General features: G+C 40.1%; 1 protein-coding gene across 3 annotated transcripts in view; it reads right to left on the reverse strand.

Moving 5' to 3' along the window:
* Positions 1 to 2,464: 2,464 nt before the first annotated feature.
* LOC104845517 (zinc finger protein 677-like) overlaps positions 2,465 to 20,876 on the reverse strand; it is a 33,764-nt gene continuing 15,352 nt past the window's right edge. For 2 of the 3 annotated variants that reach the window (XR_010323405.1, XR_010323406.1), the window contains 4 exons: positions 11,231 to 14,557; positions 4,207 to 4,385; positions 3,236 to 3,444; positions 2,465 to 2,573 (listed from right to left, as the gene is read on the reverse strand). Coding sequence is in view for 1 of the 3 variants with exons in the window: in XM_010586596.3 (XP_010584898.2) it covers positions 11,679 to 14,557 (2,879 nt within the window). In the remaining 2 variants the exon portion in view is untranslated. Of the gene's footprint in view, positions 2,574 to 3,235; positions 3,445 to 4,206; positions 4,386 to 5,343; positions 14,558 to 20,876 lie in introns of those variants that run through there. The other variant, XM_010586596.3, reaches the window with a different exon arrangement.

Genomic DNA, 20,876 nt, shown 5'->3' on the forward strand with positions numbered 1-20,876 from the left:
ATAATAATATCAGGGTACGAAACTTGCCTCTGAAATGCATATAAAATGGCCTGGAGGGGTAGAGCTCACACGGATGAAAGGGTATGTTACATTAGGAAATCTTCTTCTAGTATGGAACAAGACACATTCAAGGGGAATAAGAGTTTATTCATATTATTTAACTAATTTTACAAGTTTAAAATATAAATGATGAGCCTAATGAAACAATATGAAAAATTTTTAATTTTTATCACATATTACCTAAAACCATTAATCGTGGTTTACTAAAAGTGTTTACAATTGAGGGCGAGGAAAAATAAGGACTTTCTACTTCTGGGTTGTTTTCTTCACTTCCAACGTGACATTGCTAGTTGCCGTTGAATCAGCTCCAAATCAAGGCAATGTTATGTATAACAGAACAAACACTGCCCAATCCTATCCCATCTTCATGATCTTTGATATATTTGAGCTCGTTGTTGAAGCTATTGTGTCAATCCACTTCATCCACGGTTTCCCTTGTTTTCACTGACCCGCTACTTTACCAAACATGATGTCCTTTTCTAGCGACTGGTATTTCCTGATGATGTTTCCAAAGTAAGCAAGTTGAATTCTCATCATCCTTCCAGATGTATTTGTTCTAAGACTGACAGTATTTATATATACCTCTATAAACATATTTTCATCATGGAAAAACACTAAGACAAGTTTTAGGGCATGAGGGTCCTGATGGTCTCAGCAGAAATGCAGGAGCAAAGCCTGACAAATTTTTTCTAACACGGGTAGCCATGATATTCACAAACTTCCCATCTGCCACCTCCTCACATGGTCTTGTCTCTATCCAGGGGAACTGGAGTCTCCGAATGCAAGCCCCTCTATTCCACCATGCTAAATCAAACACACGAACTGCTTCATTCCACTAAGGCTTGCCTAGTTTGATTCCCAGCATAGATATCAGTAAATCTCTGCTCTCAAGCTGGAGCCCCCCATCTCAGGCTGCTTGATAATCACATATACTAGATCCGAGGGGTACCAAAAAGAGTAAGGGTCAGTGATTCCCAGGAAATGATGTGGGCAAATGCTCCTTTACACACGCTGCACTCCATTTTAGAGGGGCCACCTCATCATCAGGCCATCTGAGTGACCCTCATGAAACTGTCATCCTACAACCATTGTGCTTACATAGGCTGCAGATTCTACTGAAAAAAGGATTAGTTCTTCAGTGCGGCGGTGTTTCTAAGAACTGCCTGGAAACTCTCTTTTCATCATCATCATCATAAAAATGAGGAAAACATAAATTGAACCAATTCACTTAAATGCACTGTTACTACTTTTCACTTCTCATCTCAGTCAAAAAAACGGAGATCCAGAGAGGTGGTAGCCAGACCTTGGTTTACTCAGACAGCTACCTTATGGTCTCAGCTTCCCATGTGGAGCTTGGGAGAGTCCAAACAATAGGTATTCCAATGGACCCAAAAGGAATCACTTCAGCAGATTTGGAGACTCACCAAGCACATGTTATATATAAACTTGGTGGCAGAATATATGATGGAGAAAGTGGGTTGGAGGCTTGATGGTTTACACAGGCAGAGCTATATCATTTGACCCCTATCTAAGAAGATAGGAAAAACTAAATGGGAGTTCAGATATCAGGTCCTCTTTAACCGAAATGGTTTACTGTTCTAGCTCCTTAACCTGTATCTGCTTTCCACAGATATGAGAGGAATGAGAAGAACTCAGAAGAGAACTAGCCCTAGGAGCCCTCCTCTCTATGAACCTTGGGGTTGTTTCTGTTCACTTGGCCAAAATAAACTCATCTTCTAACACTTAAATCATGAGACCAAACATTTAATATAAAAAAACTTAAACATTAGAGAGAGACTCGTATCAGCTCCAGGAAAAACAGAAGGATATCTTCTATTGGAAATAATCTTTGAGAACTTTATTCAGCATGTATATTTGAAATCTGGTCCTGCCAAAATCCTCCCAGTAAAAACTTCAGAATTTACCCAGGCAACAGAAGAGGAAATATTAATTCATATATTTCACATTAAAAGTTATGGCTATAAACGAAGCTACTAAGAATTTGAAAATTCAGTTTTGCTATTTCTTAATGTCAATATAAAAGAATAGACTCCTATCAAATATCCCTTGAAATATTGCAAAATCAACTTTTCATTACTTAAAAGTAGATCCATGTATCTCCTAAAGAGTACACATTTTACAACTCTCATTATCCACACTTGACACAAAACACTCAGATAACAAAAACTAGATTAAAATTCCCCACGATTTTCAAATTTAAAAGATACTCTTCCAAATAACTCTGGGAATAAAGATAAGGAAAAGAGAAATTAAAATATATTTAGAAATTAATGACATAAGTAAATCTTGGGATGTCATCCGTCTTTCTGAAAGGCATTTGAATTTATAATTCATCTCAAGAAGTGTAAAATTGAACAAATTCGATGTAAAGGAGAAAGGAATTTATACAAGCAGAAAATCTTGTTCTTTCAAAGCAATGTCTTGGTCCTCCACCTTCTTAGCACAGGTCCTGGCCCCATGAAGTCCCTGGCACTGAGTACGGGTATCTCCCCCTAGGGTGAATGGGGAAAATGTAAATTATGTTCTGTTGGAGTCAATATGAAATCGCACATTCTTCACCGAAGGTTTTACATCTTGTATTCTAGTTTCCATAGCCTATACAGACAAATCCAGGCTTTACTCAGTTAAATAAGTTATTCTAATTGCTGGACGTCCCAGGATCCAACCACCGCTCTACATAGATTACCCCCACCCAGGTCCTAAAGCCCCAAAGGCTGAGTCGCCCGTGCCAATTTCAGCCTTTTCTCACCAGCAAAAACCGTTTTAACATAAGCCATTTCCAAGTTTTTAAGTGGCAAGCATCTGAGCTTCCAATATGAGTGACCCACACAACTCTTAAGTTTTTACCTTAAATTGTTCCAAACGTTTAATTTAAAATAGGCAAGAAGGAGCCCTGCTCCACAAGACGCCTAAGAAACTTAAAAAGCTCCAAACCCGGAGACTCCAATGCTGTAGAATGACAAAGCTGGAAAAGCCCAGGGACAGGGCCTGAAAAGGAAGCTCAGGCCTTGCCCCTAATACTGACTCCGCCTCTTGTCCCCATCACTCCTCCCTGTATTGCCCGCCTCTCTCCGCTACCTATGTACAGTTTCTTGTAGACCCTGAAGCGAATCTAGAGGAGGACTGGTCACACTGAGGGCAATAATTCGCTCACCTAGGGTATAGCAGGTATGGCCCGTGCCCTGGGTACTGCCAGGGCGCTGAGAGGGCATGTGCACGTGCCAAGGAACAGTTTCTACTGGCCATCGCAGTTTCCATGGCCAGCTGTGAGATCACCGGGCAATTTCAAACTAATTGCCATAAGCGCTGTTTTTCAGATACGCTGCTGACAGTTCTCGTCCTCCACAGACTCCCGAGGTTGCTCTGGACATTAAATTTTCGTTAAAATCACACTGAAGCGGGTCCCCACCCCAACCTTTCAGCCCACTGGCCATGTAGGCACTGCCTGCCGCATCGTTTTCCTGCTTAAAATCTTGCCTGACCCCCTCTTGCCCTGACCCTTGTGTAAACTCCCCATTCCTAAGATGGACGTGGCCTTTGCACCCCCCAAGCCTCACCCCTGGAGGGCAGCTCCACTTGCAGCCCCTTGACCCGGGTCTTCTCCCTGGCCCTGGAATTCCTAGACTCCTTCCCTCCCCTGAGACCCCTGGTCCTTGGCGTCCCTCTCTGGACTGACCCAGGCCCTCCCTAATCCTCCCCTTCACAGTCATTGTAACCTGACCCTACGAATGCCAGTAAATTTCCATTAGTCCTTAAACTAGCCCAAGCAGATTTGGCCCACCCTGCATGTGCAGAAGGGCCAATTGTGACCTGCTAATTGACCTCAACAGGGGATACAACAACAGGGTGAATGAATCAGAAGGAAAATCATCACCCGGACCCTATTCCGAAGTGAGAGGTGGAGCAAGAACCATGTCACCTCCTATTTCCTGGCCACCTTCTAGAATTTTCCCTCCCCAGCATGCCTCTGCAGCCGCCATCCTGCTTCACCGTAGCTCAGGGAGCTGGATCTGAGGAACTCCCTCTGGCTCCTGGCTCTGCACATTGCAATAAAGTTACTTTCTCTTTCTCAAAGACTGATGTCCAGATAATTGGCAAGTCTGAGCGTATCAGACAAGGACCCACCTTCTGCGGTTCCATATAACCATCACCTCAGGGAGTCCTGTGACCTCCCTAGTTTGGGGGATATGACCTGCTCTTGTTGGTGACACTCCATGTGTCTTCTGCACAAATCGGTTCTCACTGGCTGTGCTTGGTATGGCATGTTCACATTCCCAATGCCACACTAAGAAAGTGCTCTTCACCTGGATCAAAGGAGAATGAAGAACACCAAGGTCACACGATAACTATGAGCCCGAGAGACAGAAAGGGCCACATGAACCAGAGACTTACATCACCCTGAGACCAGAAGAACTAGTTGGTGCCCAGCCACAACCGATGACTGTCCCGACAGGGAGCATAACAGAGAACCCCTGAGGGAGCAGGAGATCAGTGGGATGCAGACCCCAAATTCTCACAAAAAGACCATACTTAATGGTCTGACTGAGACTAGAGGAATCCCGGCGGTCATGGTCCCCAAACCTTCTGTTGGCCCAGGACAGGAACCATTCCCGAAGACAACTCATCAGACACGGAAGGGACTGGACAGTGGGTAGGAGAGAGATGCTGATGAAGAGTGAGCTACTTGTATCAGGTGGACACTTGAGACTGTGTTGGCATCTCCTATCTGGAGGGGGGATGGGAGGGAAGAGAGGGTTGGAAGCTGGAAAAATTGTCATGAAAGGAGAGACTGGAAGGGCTGACTCATTAGGGGGAGAGCAAGTGGGAATATGGAGTAAGGTGTATATAAACTTATATGTGACAAACTGACTTGATTTGTAAACGTTCACTTGAAGCTTAATAAAAATTTAAAAAAAAAGAAAGTGCTCTTACTGGGCAGGAGACATCTTTATTCCATACCTGTGAACGTGCAGGGGAACGGGTGACCAAGACAGAAACAGACTGAAAAAGAAAGGAATGAGAGAAAAACAGAGAAGGCAAAATAAAGGATAAACAAACAAACCACCACCAACAAAAAAAACCCACTACCAGTCAATTCTGACTCATGTGACCCCACAGGGTTTCCAAGGCTGCAAAATCTCTACAAAAGAAGACTGCCACATCTTCTTCCTGCAGAGCAGACCTTTCGGTTAGCAGTCCATCACTTTAACCGCTGCGTCACCAGGGCTGCTTAAATAGATGATAAAAGGGGTGAATCTGGAGAGACAATAAGAATGAAAATGAATCATAATGAAGAAGTGGGAAGTAAGAAAAATAGAGGATTCTAGAGAAGGGGGGATCTTCAGAAAGATGAATAGGAGCAAAATGGGGAGAGGGGAATCTTGACGAGCAGTAGCAATGGGGCCAACCAAGAGTGGAGGATATCATTCTGGTAGAGTGGGGGAGAGGTGTAAGAGTTGGGGCCATGGAAGACAAAAATATTGCAGAATAATACATTTTGTAATGTTTCAAAAGCTTTAATCACTGGTTACAGTTTTTGTAATGTTAATCATGTTTGAGCTATATGTTTAACAAGGACTGAACGTTATTAACAGTTTCCAGGAAGTACTCAACTACTAACTGAAAGGTTGGTGATGAGCCCACCCAGAAGCACCTCGGAAGAAAGGCCTGGAGATCTGCTTCCAAAAAGAATCACATCCTGGCAAACCCTATGAAGTGCAGTTCTACCCTGTACACATGGGACGTCTATGAGTCAGAATCAACTTAATGACAGTTTTGTTTTTTTTTTAGTATCATCAAAGGCTTTGGCACAAATAAAATTTGGAAGACTTCATTACAAAATTAATATTCTGATGATCCCCCAAGAATCGAATTTTGCATGATAACTTTGCCACACACATTCTATTTTTAAGGTTTCAGGTATTTACTGAGACAGGGAGAACAGAGATGAAGGAGAAAGAGGCAGAAATATATGGAGTTGAGGGACAATCAGAAAGATTGGGGAGGGAGAACAGCGTAAAACGAGAGGGGTTACAACAGAATGGGGCCAAACACATGTAGGAGGAGAAATAGAAAGGAATAAATAGAGCAGGACAGGGGGGAAAAAAACTGCCATCAAGTCAAATCCGACTACAGTGACCCTATGTTGCTAGGTGCCGTTGAGTCGGTTACGACTAACAGTGACCCCTTGTACTACAGAACGAAACAACAGAGTAAAACCACCCCATTGGGTTTCTTAGGCTGTAGGCTGGAAATCTTTACAGAAGTAGATTGCCAGGTCTTTCCCCTGTAGAGCACCTGGTGGGTTTGAACCGCCCACCTCTGGGTTAGCAACGTAGCACTTAACCATTCTGCCACTAGGGCTCCTTAGGAGAGGAAGGGAGGCAACAAAATGAGGAGCAGAAATTGAGAGGGAGAAAACACAGAACTGGGGAAAAAAGGAGGTGAGTGTTGAGTCGACAAGACATGGAAAATTAACTTGTGAAGTACTATGGTTCTCTAATAGATTTAAATTGTTTAACAGAAAATGAGAATTACAAACTCATGTACGAGATTTATATATCTTATACTTATTTGCATCAGAGGATAAATTCCATTTGCAAACTCTATTCAGCTAGAGGGCAACACGTGGGACAGAGTCAGTCACTTCATCCTCCATTTCACCCCTTACGCCAGCTCTGTCCCTGGTGGTGCAAACAATTACAGACGTGACTACTAGCCAGAAGGTTGCTGGTTGGAAATCACACAGAAGCACCTCAGAAGACAGATCTGCAGATCCGCTTGCAAAAGATAACAGACATTGAAAACCACAGGGAGCAGTTCTACTCTGACTGATACACATGGCATTGCCATGAGTTGTAATCTAGTGGATGGCAACTACCAACAGCAAAAATATAAATAAGCCAAAGACAGCCTCTGTGTATTGGCCCTAAGTTGCTTATTTTTTCATAGCGTTCTGAGGCCCATTAGCCCAAAAGCCCCCACTAGCACAAAACTCAAATTTTAACTATTCAGTTGTTTTAAAATTAGCCCAAATAAGCAGACTTGTAGCCAGAGTCTGCCTTCCTTTACACCCTGTAAAATTGTGCCCAACATCTGCTAGTCATAGGTAAGACAAATCCCACAGTTACAAGCCCCAAAGCTGCCACTGCCTTTGAACTTGTCTAAACCCGGAGACTTCTCCTCCTTGCACATAAGAGATATCTCTTAGACATATCTCCTTTTTACTCTCTTCAGGGAATTCTCTTATCCTTGTGATGGCTAATTTTATACATCAACTTGAGTAGGCCATCTTCTGTGGTTTGGCCAGATACTGGACTGGCTGCTGTTCTGTAATGTAAATATGAATGTAATGACTTTACATTTGATGTAATCAACCAATCAGTTGAAAGGGGAGTTTTCTTGAGGGTGTGGTCTGCCACCAGAATATAAATGGATATTCTGGCAGAGCTCACTCTCACTTCTCTCTGGACCCTATACTCTTCTCATCACCTGACCCACAGACCTTGCACACATAAGCCTGCATAAATCTATGGCTTTCAGCCTGACCTATGGATTTTGGATCTTCCAGCCCAGTTGTGTGAGCCAATCATTTGAAGTAAATCAATCTCTCTCTCTCTATACACATACATACATATACATGCGTATTGCTGAGCAAATAATCCGAGAAGCTGGACTTTATGAAGAACAGGGTATCAGGACCGGAGGAAGGCTCATCAACAACCTGTGTTACGCAGATGACACAACCTGCTTGCTGAAGGTGATGAGGACTTGAAGCACTTACTGAAGATCAAAGACCACAGCCTTTAGTATGGATTACGCCTCAACATAAAGAAAACAAAAATCCTCACAACTGGACCAATAAGCAACATCATGATAAACGGAGAAAAGATTCAGGTTGTCAATGATTTCATTTTACTTGGATCCAACATCAACACCCACGGAAGCAGCAGTAAAGGAATCTAAAACCACATTGCATTGGGCAAATCAGCTGCAAAAGGCCTCTTTAAAGTGTGGAAAAGCAAAGATGTCACCTTGAAGACTAAGGTGCACCTGACCCAAGCCATGGTGTTTTTAATCACCTCATTTGCATGTGAAAGCTGGACAATGAATAAGGAAGACCGAAGAACTGACACCTTTAAATTGTGGTGTTGGCGAAGAATACTGAATATACATACCACAGACTGCCAAAAGAAAGAACAAATCTGTCTTGGAAGAAGTACAACCAGAATGCTCCTTAGAAGCAAGGACGGACAGACTACATCTCACATACTTTGAACGTGTTATCAGGAGGGATCAGTCCCTAGAGAAGGACATCATGCTTGGTAAAGTACAGCCTCAGTGAAAAAGAGGAAGACCCTCATGGAGATGGACTGAGACAGCAACAATGGGCTCAAGCACAGCAACAACTGTGAGGACGGGGCGCAGGACCTGGCAGCGTTCCGTTCTGTTGTACCTAGGGTTGCTGAGTCAGAGCCGACTCTATAGCACCTAACAACGATGGCTATATGTATATTTAACACACACATATATATGTTAATACACGTACCCGCCCTCACGCGCACACACGTCTCACTGGCTTTGCTCCTCTAGAGAATCCAAACTAAGACAACTCTCTTCCCTTTCTGGTGGCTCCCCTACTCTTTTTGCCTTTGGAGAGTCTCCTGCTGCAGGAACTTCCCCTTGCATGCAAACTGTCAATACACCGGCCTCAATTAATATCTTGTTCTGCAACACTGCTGTCTCCTGATCATATCTTTTCTCTGCATCAGCCCCAAATTCCCTCAAACTCACTACAGGGTGAATATGTGAAGTTCCTAGTTTATATCCAGAAAAAGAAATTCCTCTTAATTATATCTGTTCACTCTTAAGGGGAAACTTATGAATTAAGACATTGATTGATCTTTTTAAATTATTTCCTTGAGGACTCCAAGCAGGGGGGAAATAAATCATTATTCTAACCTTTATTTTTGACACCTTCTTTAACTTCCAACTTTTTTATGCTTCGTGTTGTTATTGCTAGGTGCTGTCAAGTGGATTTTAGACTCACAGCAGCCCTGTGTGACACAGAAGAACTGCCCCCTAGGGTTTTCTTGGCTGTTATCATTACAGGAGCACACTGTCAGGTTATTCTCCTGTGCAGTCGCTGAGTGGGTTTGAACTGCCAACCTTTGCACTTAGCAGGCAAACACTTATCATTGTGCCACGAGGGCTCCTTCTATATGCTTAACATATCTGTATTTTTTACCATGTGTGTATCAAGGCCAATACAAACCATGGATCTTATTTAGGTACCAAAAAAGAGCGTGGCCAAATATAACCACATGGTACATAGTCACGAACAGTGATGCAGCAGCACGAAGAATGTAATCAGTCACTGAATTATACGTGTAAAAACTGTTAAATTGCCAAGTGTTCTGTTATGTATATTTATACCACAATAATAACAATAGTAATGCCAGTGCTAGTGGGGAAGAATCTGAAATTGCCGTTGTTTTGGTATTTTCATTATAACCATATAAAACTCCGAGGGGCAGAATGCAGAGAAAATAACTCAAATGCAAATTATATGTTCCTAAAAATGGTATGCTGTCTGATATAAAGACGGAAAAAAAATGTGTTATAGGTGCCATTCAACCCTCAGAGCCTAACTGTATTATTAGCACTTGTTATGAACTTCCCCAGTGAGACGGGATATGCATGGGTTGTAGAAGGAACATGATTCATCCAGGTTTATGAAAAACTGATTACATTTTATTAAGACAAGAGAACAATGATATTCTAATGGTACCAAAATGCAATTTCAATGGTTGAATGTGAATCCTACACGCCCATATGCTAATTTATTATCTAACTGTCCTCTGATGATTGCTCTTTTAGTTTCCAAAATGAGACTCATTTCATTAAAATGTGATATAAAACAGCTATTTCCTTTCAAAGGAGAGGGGGACCATCATTTCCCCTTGAGTATTTCTATCACATATGCAGTCCCTGGTAACCTATGATTCTGCTTCCCTGAAAACATTACACTTTAATGTCCTGGCCTGCTCTTTTTCTTTCATGGTCAGCTGGTAGAGCAATCCTTCCGAATAATCATCAGTGGCCCTCTATCACACCAACAATCTGTAGAAGGGAGCCCTGGCTCTAGAAATGATGATGATATAGATTATACTTTTGTGTCTTTTCTCCATCACTCCCCATGCTCACAAATTTACACAACATTCTGTCTTAAAATTCAGCAACTTTGTTTTTTTCCAGGTTGTTGTTGTTGTTAGGTGCCATTGAGTCAGTTTTGACTCAGAGCGACCCTAAATACAACAGAACAAAACACACTGCCTGGTCCTGCGCCATCCCCATGATCGTTTTTATGCTTCAGTCCATTGTTGCAGCCACTGTGTCAATCCATCTCGTTGAGGGTCTTCCTCTTTTTCGCTGACCCTCTACCAAGCATGATGTCCTCCAGGGACCGATTCCTTCTGGTAAGTGTCCAAAGTATGTGAAGTCTCACCATTCTCACTTCTAAGGAGCATTCTGTCTGTACTTCTTCCAAGACAGATTTGTTCGTTCTTTTGGCAGTTCATATTATATTTCAAATTCTTCACCAACACCAGGTTTCAAAACCAAAAACCCACTGCCGTCGAGTCAATTCCTAGTCACAGCGACCCTATATGACAGAGTAGAACTGCCCCATAGAGTTTCCCAGGAGCAACTGGTGGATCTGAACTGCCGACCTCTTGGCTAGCAGCCGTAGCACTTAACCACTACGCCACCAGGGTTTCTAAACACGAGGTTACATGTATATAAATGAACTACTTAATGAAGTAGTCCCTTTAATCTTACCAATCCCTTCCCTAATACCATCATGGTGACACATAAAAAGCTTATGATAAACCCATAACATCAACAGATTTCAAACTTCAGGTTGAAAGTCATCAAAAGTAATATAGCCTTTTCAAAGAGAATTGAAAATATTTCATAAAGGGAAGATAACTGGACCTTTCCAAAGATGCCCTTGGCTTCACTAATATACGAGTGTTAAATGGGTTTTTAATTATCTGTGAAATTTAACATGAGGTTGATTAACCTTTGAAAAGGATAAGAATGAATTCGCAAATGTTTAGTCCATGTAAGAACTGGTTAGACAATTTACCATATTCGTTACACTTGTTAAGGGGTCTTTCCAGTATGAATTCTTCAGGGAACTCTGAGGTCAGTGCATTGCTTAAAGGCCTTGCCCCATTCAACACATTTCTCTCTTCTATGAATTCTGTCATGACCACAAAGGTGTGAATACCTGATCAAATCTTATCATATTGATCACATTTGTTGAGTTTCCCTTGAATGCGAACTCTGTGATGCACAGTAAGTTTTGAAGTTTGGATAAAAGCCTTGACACATTCTCTTGCTGGGCTTTCTCTCAAAAAATGCATATCCTGATGTCTACTGAGGTGTGAGCCCTGGTTAAGTACTTTGCCACAAATACTAGTTTTGTATGGATTCTCCCCATTGTGGATTTTCTGGTATTGAATAAGGCTTGAACACACTTAATCGATCTGTAGCATTCACTATATTTTATGTTTCTCTCCAGTACGAATTCTCTAATGATCCCCCAAGCTCAAGCTTTGGATAAAAGTACTGCCAAACATATTAGGTTTACAATATTTCTTTCCAGTATGTATTTTCTGATGTCTAATAAGGTTTGAAAATTGGGCAAAAACTTTGCCACACTCATTACATTTGTAGGGTTTCTCTCCAGTATGAATTTTCTTATGTTGAGTAAGGTTTGAATGCTCAGTAAACGCTTTGCCACATTCATTGCATTTGTAAGGTTTCTCTCCAGTATGAATTCTCTCATGGTCCTGGAGGCGACAACGTTTGGTAAAAGCCTTACCACAGTTAGCACATTTGTAGGGTTTCTCTCCAGTATGGATTTTCTTATGTTGAGTAAGGTTTGAATTCTTGGTAAAGGCACTACCACATTCATTGCATTTGTAAGGTTTCTCTCCAGTATGGATTCTCTCATGGCACCGGAGGTGACAACGTCTCATAAAAGCCTTACCACATTTAGCACATTTGTAAGGTTTTTCTCCAGTATGAATTCTTTGATGTTCCACAAGACCTGAACTCTGGATAAATGCCTTGTCACATACATTACATTTGTATGGTTTCTCTCCAGGATGTACATTCTGATGTCTAGTAAGGCTTGCAAAATGGGTAAAAGCTTTACCACATTCATTACATTTATAGGGTTTCTCTCCAGTATGGATTTTCTTATGTTGAGTAAGGTTTGAACGCTCAGTAAAGGCTTTGCCACATTCATTGCATTTGTAAGGTTTCTCTCCAGTATGAATTCTCTCATGGTCCTGGAGGTAACAACGTTTGATAAAAGCCTTACCACAGTTAGCACATTTGTAGGGTTTCTCTCCAGTATGGATTTTCTTATGTTGAGTAAGGTCTGAATTCTTGGTAAAGGCTCTGTCACATTTATTGCATTTGTAAGGTTTCTCTCCAGTATGAATTCTCTCATTGCCCCGGGGGTGACAATCTTCAAAAAAAGCCTTACTACATGTAGCACATCTGTAAGGTTTGTCTCCAGTACGAATTCTTTGATGTTCCACAAGACTTGAACTCTGGCTGAATGCCTTGTCACGTACATTACATTTGCGTGGCTTCTCTCCAGAATGTATATTCTGATGTCTAGTAAGGTTTGCAAATCGGGTAAAAGCTTTACCACATTCATTACATTTGTAGGGTTTCTCCCCAGTATGGATTTTCTTATGTTTAGTAAGGTTTGAACGTTCAGTAAAGGCTTTGCCACATTCATTGCATTTGTAAGGTTTCTCTCCAGTATGAATTCTCTCATGGCCCTGGAGGTAACAACGTTTGATAAAAGCCTTGCCACATTTAGCACATTTGTAAGGTTTTTCGCCAGTATGAATTCTTTGATGTTCCACAAGACTTGAATTCCGAATGAATGCCTTGTCACATACATTACATTTGTGTGGTTTCTCTCCAGGATGTATATTCTGATGTCTACTGAGGCATGAGATATGCTTAAAAGCTTTGCCACATTCATTACATTTGTAGGGTTTCTCTCCAGTATGGATTTTCTTATGTTTAGTAAGGTTTGAACGCTCAGTAAAGGCTATGCCACATTCATTGCATTTGTAAGGTTTCTCTCCAGTATGAATTCTCTCATGGCCCTGGAGGTGACAGCGTTTGATAAAAGCCTTACCACATTTAGCACATTTGTAAAGATTTTCGCCAGTATGAATTCTTTGATGTTCCGCAAGACTTGAACTCCAGATAAATACCTTGTCACATACATTACATTTCTGTGGTTTCTCTCCAGGATGTATATTCCAATGTTTAGTGAGATGTAGGCATTGCTTAAAAGCTTTGCCACATTCATTACATTTGCAGGGTTTCTCTCCAATACGGATTCTCTTATGTTTACTAAGGTTTAAATTCTCGGTAAAGGCTTTGCCACATTCATTGCATTTGTAAGATTTCTCTCCAGTATGAATTCTCTCATGGCCCCAAAGGTAACAACGTTTCATAAAAGCTTTACCACATTTAGCACATTTGTAAGGTTTTTCACCAGCATGAATTTTTTGATGTTCCACAAGACTTGAACTCTGGACAAATGCCTTGTTGCATATATTACAGTTGTGTGGTTTCTCTCCAGGATGTATATTCTGACGTTTAATGAGATTTGAGCATTGCTTAAAGGTTTTGCCACACTCATTACACTTGTAAGGCCTCTCTCCAGAATGAATTCTCTGATGATTAGTGAGGTTTGAGGTTTTCCTAAAGACTTTTCCACAGTCATTACAACTGTAAGGTTTTTCTCTAAGTTGCATTCTCTGGTATTGTGTAGGTAATGAAGGATACATAAAAATGCTTCCATATTTATTACAAATGTTGGTTTTGACATTAGGAGGGATTCTTTGAAGTGGGGAAACTGAGGAACCACTGTTGACAGACTTCTCAACTTGATTCCATTGATAAATTTTCTCTTCAGTTTGAAATCCCTGTAGTTCAGCCAAGTGTGACTGAAAGCTTAATCCAATTCTATTTACCAAATATTTCATATGCTTGTTTTCTCCATAACCTACGTTATTTTTTACTTTTAATAAATTCCTTATAAACGGCTTCTTGTGGTTGATATACTGATACACGTTTTTTCTTACATAAACACTCTGCTTTATAGGAAAATTGTTCCAGGATTTGTTAGGTTGCTGGTCTTCTCTACTAGTGAGATTTTTGTTCTGGGTTGTAGTTACTCCTTCATAATTTTTTTCATCATATCCCCACAGACTTACGAACTCATGCTTATATTCCCACACTTCTCTAGAGTCAAAATCATCGATGCCACGGCTTTCATGTCCTTTCAACATCGCCATTTGGAAGAATTCTTCTTTATTAACATCCTCTATTGGTGGTAATTCCTTGATCACACATATAGTAGAGATATCTGAAAGATATAAAGAACCATGGGCTCCCTATTAACTAGCGTTGGAAGATGATATACTAAAATATGTAACATTACACCAAAAGTAATATTTATAATCAGTAGAGTTATGAATCATCTCAACCAGTCTTCAGACATTTCCTAAATGTCTTGTGTTCCTAACACAAGGAGAACAGGATTCCTCAATAAAGGGTGATAACATGTAATTCAAATTATTTTCAGGGAAGCCTAGTTTCAAACACCCTATGACCGAGCCACTCACACTATATAAACTCACATAGACTCTGAAAGCAGTATATTTTTTTCCACTGCTACCAAAAAGCATACAAATGGCATAGATAAACGGCTGTCTTGTCTTTGAAGTCAAATAATTACACTAATGCATACTGATGCATAATTATTTTACACAAATAAGTAGTAAAGCACTAAACTCTATACCATAATGCTAAATAATCCTCAACACATTTACCTAATGAATAAGATAAATAAATGGTAATTCGCAATTCAGAACTATAAAATAAAAATGCACAGGTAAAAATCAGGATGAATTTAATAAAACACTAGATTAACAAAATATTCTTCTGAGTGTCGTTCTTGTTAGTGGCTGTCGAGTCAATTCCAGCTCATGATGACACCATATATTATAGAATAGAAGTGCGCTCCATAGGATTTTCAAGGCTGTGACCTTTCAGACACAGATCACCAGGCCTGTCTTCCAAGGTGCCTCTGGGTGGTTCAAACTGTCAATCTTTCAGCTAGTGGTCAAGCATTTAACTGTTTGTGCCATCCATGGACTCCTTCTTCTAAATAATTGTTATGAAACCAATATATCTATATAAAATAAGCATTTTGCAACATTAACAATTGGTGTATAGCAGTTTAATCCAGAATAGATAGTCAGAAACCATCAGTTGTAAATCGTAATCAAAATTCATAAAACAGTAACCTGTTATAAATCCAGCAGGAAAAAAACTCCTCTCTTAAGAACAAAAGAAAAGACATATTCCAGAAGGAGCATACAATAGAAAAATAGGAAAATGTGTTGATACCACTGGTGGTTGAAATATTAGGTCTAGATAAATACAAAATATTGTAAAGATTAAGAATTGGAGAAGGCAGTTTGAAAATCACAATTATGATTTCCTGCCTACACTTATGTCACATCAGCAACTAGCACAGCTCCCTAACTACGGTGGGGGGGCTTACCCATTGCTATGGAGTCGATTCTTTTCGAACACATAGCGACACTATTAGACAGAGTAGAACTGCCCCACAGGTTTCCAAGGCTGTAATCTTTGTGGAAGTAGATCACCATATCTTTATCTCGCAGAGCAGCTGAGGGATTCGAACTACCAACCTTTCAGTTAGCTGCTGAGTGCTTAATCACTGCACCACCTGGGCTCAATCCCAACTGTGGACTGTCCTTGAATTATTAAGTTCTTTGGCCACAAAATGTAAGTAATATAGACTACGTCTTTTGAAAACTTGTTAGCTAACATAAGAGACGCGATGATATGGAAGAAATTACAAAATGAAAGCATTCTGGATAGAATGCAGGCAAAGGATAATCTATTTAATAAACATGACAGAGAGCTGACATATCTTATTAAATGAAGGTAACTACTAAGTCCTAACAACATGCCATGCCATATTCTAAGCCCTCTAATGGCATTCATTTGTTTAAATATCCCTGAGGTAAATTATTACAATTTTCTGGATTAAAACAATGGGCCCACAGGATTTATATATCCATCCCCAATTCACGCAGAAAGGAGCCCTGGTGACTGCTCTGACAAGGATCACAATAGAGGGTCCTGGACAGAGCAAAGAGGAGAAAATACATTTTTTCCAGTGTTTTAATATTAAGAGTAGAGGGAATATATTTTTCTTGTTTGTTTTAGTATAGCTGTATAAACTGTGATTAATCTCTAGTCTTTAGAAAATGGCACAGATTCTGTTCAAGATACGGCTGAGCAGCTGTTCCACTCTTAACATAACAAACACCCTAAAACCTTACAACATGTTTTCTCCTATTCACAATGGGTGATTGAGAGCTTGACATAACTAATGCCATAATGATGCTCTAAGTAATCTCTAAACATTTTTTTATTGCACCAGCTGCACCGGTCTCTTCCAAAGGGGTACAGAGCTCTCTTAGCTCCTGTGGCTTTGGTCTCTCTTATTTGTTCTCTTGAGAAATGGCCTTCAGCCTGCAAAACAGCAGAAAGACTGCCTGGCATTTTTAATCTGCAACTTACTTTCTTGCTCCCTATCTCAGACAGAGTGGGCTTGGCAGAAGAGTTCCACTAGCCGAGAGATTCTTAAGTGAGTTTTTTTTCAGCCTGTTACAAACATACTGATTAGAGTCCAGATGTCTGACATACATATCTTTAGTTTAATAGTGTCTTATAGTTGTTTTGTGATGTATAAGACCATCTGTGGGCTACGGGCTTAAAAACATTAGGTAACCCTAATCTTGCCCCATAAAACCCTCCCACTAGCTCTTTAGAATTACACAGACTTTGGGAGAAATTTAACCCCCTCTGTCTCTTGAATACTGGTGTTCAATAAAGCCCTCTTGCTGTTTACCTCCTCCTGTCTCAGTATTGGCTTTGTGGTAGGCAGCTCGAATCTGCGATTTGTGGTAACAAGAGCTGGAGAAAAATTCAGAATAAAATTCTAACTCAATAAGAAAGACCAGGCTTGCTGCCCTGACAGAGACTGGAGAAACCCTGAGAATACGGCCCTCAGACACCCTTTCAGCTCAGTATTGAGGCCACTGCTGAGGTTCACCCTTCAGCCAAAGGCTGAAGAGGCCCATGGAACAAAACAAGACTAGAGGGGCGCACCAGCCCTGGGGAGGTAACTGGAAAGCAGAAAGGAACAGGAAAGATGGTAATAGGGAACCTAGGTTTGAGAATGGAGAGTTTTGAGACATGTCGTGGGGTTGTTAACCAATGTCATACAACAATGTGTATACTATTTGATGAGAAACTAATTTGTTCTGTAAACCTTGATCTAAAGTTCAATTAACAACAAAAAAAAATAAATACAATTATTGTCTTGAGGGAAAAAAAGATGAAAGGAGCCTTGGTGGCACAAATGGTTAAGCACTGTGCCTTGGTTCTTTGGAAAAACAGCATGAGATCTTTCCCCTGTGCTTTTCCACCACAGAGAGTTTGATAGTTTGGCCCAGGTTGATTGACATTTCCTGGGTTATCTGTAAACAACTTGTGATTTGATACATTTTGTCTGGTTCTGGGCTATAGCCTGCCCTCTGATTGGTATGCACCTTGCAGGAACTGGTCAATATACTATGCAAATGAAGTATCTGAAGCCTACCGAGAGGGGATTGGTCAGTTTGCAGCCCTGGCCAGAGGGCCACGCCTTGAAATTGATGCAGAGTTTGTGTATATATGCAGCCAATCCCACAAAGGTTTTTCAGACAGCAAGAAGCAGAAGGAAGAGTGAAGCAGATTGAGAGAGAGAGGCAGCAAGGAACCTCCTAAAAGAGCTGTAACGCAGGTCAAGGGCTGTAACACTGAAGGCAGCAACAGGCCTAGAAGGTGCCCAGTGGCAGAGCCAGCAGTGGCAGAATCATGATGACAGAGAGCAGTGCCAAGAGGAGCCTGTCCTCCATAAAAGTAGAAATGAATAACAGAAAAAGCAGGGTAAAGAAATCAAATACTTGGAAAATGAACAATACCCTGCTCAAAAAAACTGGGTTATAGAAGACATTAAGGATGGAATAAAGAAATTCAGAGAATCCAATGAGAATGAAAACACTTATCAGAACTTTTGGGACACAGCGAAAACAGGGCTCAGAGGACAATTTATATCAATAAATGTACACATCCAAAAAGAAGGGCCAAAATCAAAGAATTATCCCTACAACTTGAACAAATAGAAAGAGAGCAACAAAACAAACCCACAGGCACCAGAAGAAAACAAATAATAAAAATTAGAGCAGAACTAAATGAAATAGAAGACAGAAAAACAATTGAATTAACAAGACCGAAAGCTGGTTCGTGAAAAAATTAACAAACTTGATAAACCACTGACCAAACTGACAAAAGAAAAACAGGAGAGGAAGCAAATAACCCAAATAAGAAATGAGATGGACGATATTACAACAGACCCAACTGAAATTAGAAGAATCATAACAGATTACCACTGAAAACTGTACTCTAACAAATTTGAAAACCTAAAAAAAAATGGATTTCTAGAAACACACTACCTACCTAAACTAACACAAACAGAGGTACAACAAATAAACAGACCCATAACAAAAAACAAGATTGAAAAGGTAAGCAATAAACCCCCAACAAAAAAAAAAATCCTGGCCAGGACGGCTTCACTGCAGAGTACAACCAAACTTTCAGAAGAGTTAACACCACTACTACTAAAGGTATTTCAGAGCATAGAAAAGGATGGAATACTCCCAAACTCATTCTATAAAGCCACCATTTCCCTGATACCAAAACCAGGTAAAAAAAAAAAAAAATTACAAACCTATATCCCTCATGAAAAATCCTCAAAATTCTAGCCAATAGAGTTCAACAACATATCAAAAAAATAATTCACCATGACAAAGTGGGATTCATACCAGGTATTCAGGGATGGTTCAACTTTAGAAAAACAATTAATGTAATCCATCATATAAATTAAAACAAGACAACAATCACATGATTTTATCAATTGATGCAGAAAAGGCATCTGACAAAGTTCAACACTCATTCATGATAAAAAATCTCAGCAAAATAGCAATAGAAGAATAATTCCTCGACATAATAAAGGGCATTTATACAAAGCCAACAGCCAACATCATCCTAAATGGAGAGAGCCTGAAAGCATTCCCCTTGAAATCGGGAACCAGACAAGGGTGCCCCTTATCACCACTCTTATTCAACATTGTCCTAGAAGTCCTAGCCAGAGCAATTAGGCTAGATAAAGAAATAAAGGGCATCCAGATTGGTAAGGAAGAAGTAAAAGTATCTCTGTTTGCAGATGACATGATCTTATACACAGAAAATCCCAAGGAATCCTCAAGAAAACTACTGGAACTAACAGAAGAGTTCAGCAGAGTCTCAGGATACAAGATAAACATACAAATATCAGTTGGATTCTTCCACACCAACAAAAAGAACATCGAAGAGGAAATCACCAAATCAATACCATTTACAATAGCCCCCAAGAAAAGAAAATATGTAGGACTAAATTTTTCCAGAGATGTAAAAGACATATACAAAGAAAACTACAAAATACTTCTGCAAGACACCAGAAGAGACCTACATAAGTGGAAAAACATACCTTGCTCATGGATAGGAAGATTTAACATTGTAAAAATGCTTATTCTACCAAAAGCAATCTATAGATTTAATGCAATTCCAATCCAGATTCCAACAACATTTTTTAATGAGATGGAGAAACAAATGATCAACTTCATATGGAAGGGAAAGAGGCCCCGGATAAGTAAAGCATTACCGAAAAAGAACAACAAAGTGAAAGGCCTCACTCTACCTGATTTTAGAACCTACTATACCGCCACAGTAGTCAAAACAGCCTGTTACTGGTACAACAACAGATACACAGACGAATGGAACAGAATTGAGAATCCAGACATAAATCCATCCACAAATTAGCAGTTGATATTTGACAAAGGCTCCAAATCAGTTAAATGGGGAAAAGACAGTCTTTTTAATGAATGGTGCTGGTATAACTGGATATCCATCTGCAAAAAATGAAACAAGACCCATACCTCACACCATGCACAAAAACAAACTCAAAATGGGTCAAAGACCTAAATATAAAATCTAAAACAATAAAAAATAGGGACAATGTTAGGAGCCCTAATACATGGCATAAACAGTAAACAAACATTATTAACAATGCAGAAGAGAAAGTAGATAACTGGGAGCTCCTAAAAATCAAACACCATCCAAAGACTTCACCAAAAGAGTAAAAAGATTAGCTACGGACTGGGAAAAAGTTTTTAGCCATGACATTTATGATCAGCGTCTGATCTCTCAAATCTACATGATACTGCAAAAACTCAACTACAAAAAGACAAATAACCCAATTAAAAAATGGGAAAAAGATATGAACAGGCACTTCACTAAAGAAGACATTCAGTAGCTAATAGATACACGGGGAAATGCTCATGATCGTTTGCCATTAGAGAAATGCAAATCAAAACTACAATGAGATTCCATCTCACTACAACAAAAAAAAAAGTCTGGCATTAATCCAAAAAAAAAATAATAATAAATGTTGGAGAGGTTGTGGAGAGACTGGAACACTTTTACACTGCTGGTGGGAATGT

This window comes from Loxodonta africana, chromosome 11 (assembly GCF_030014295.1).
Source record: "Loxodonta africana isolate mLoxAfr1 chromosome 11, mLoxAfr1.hap2, whole genome shotgun sequence".
Classification (NCBI taxonomy): Eukaryota; Metazoa; Chordata; class Mammalia; order Proboscidea; family Elephantidae; genus Loxodonta; species Loxodonta africana.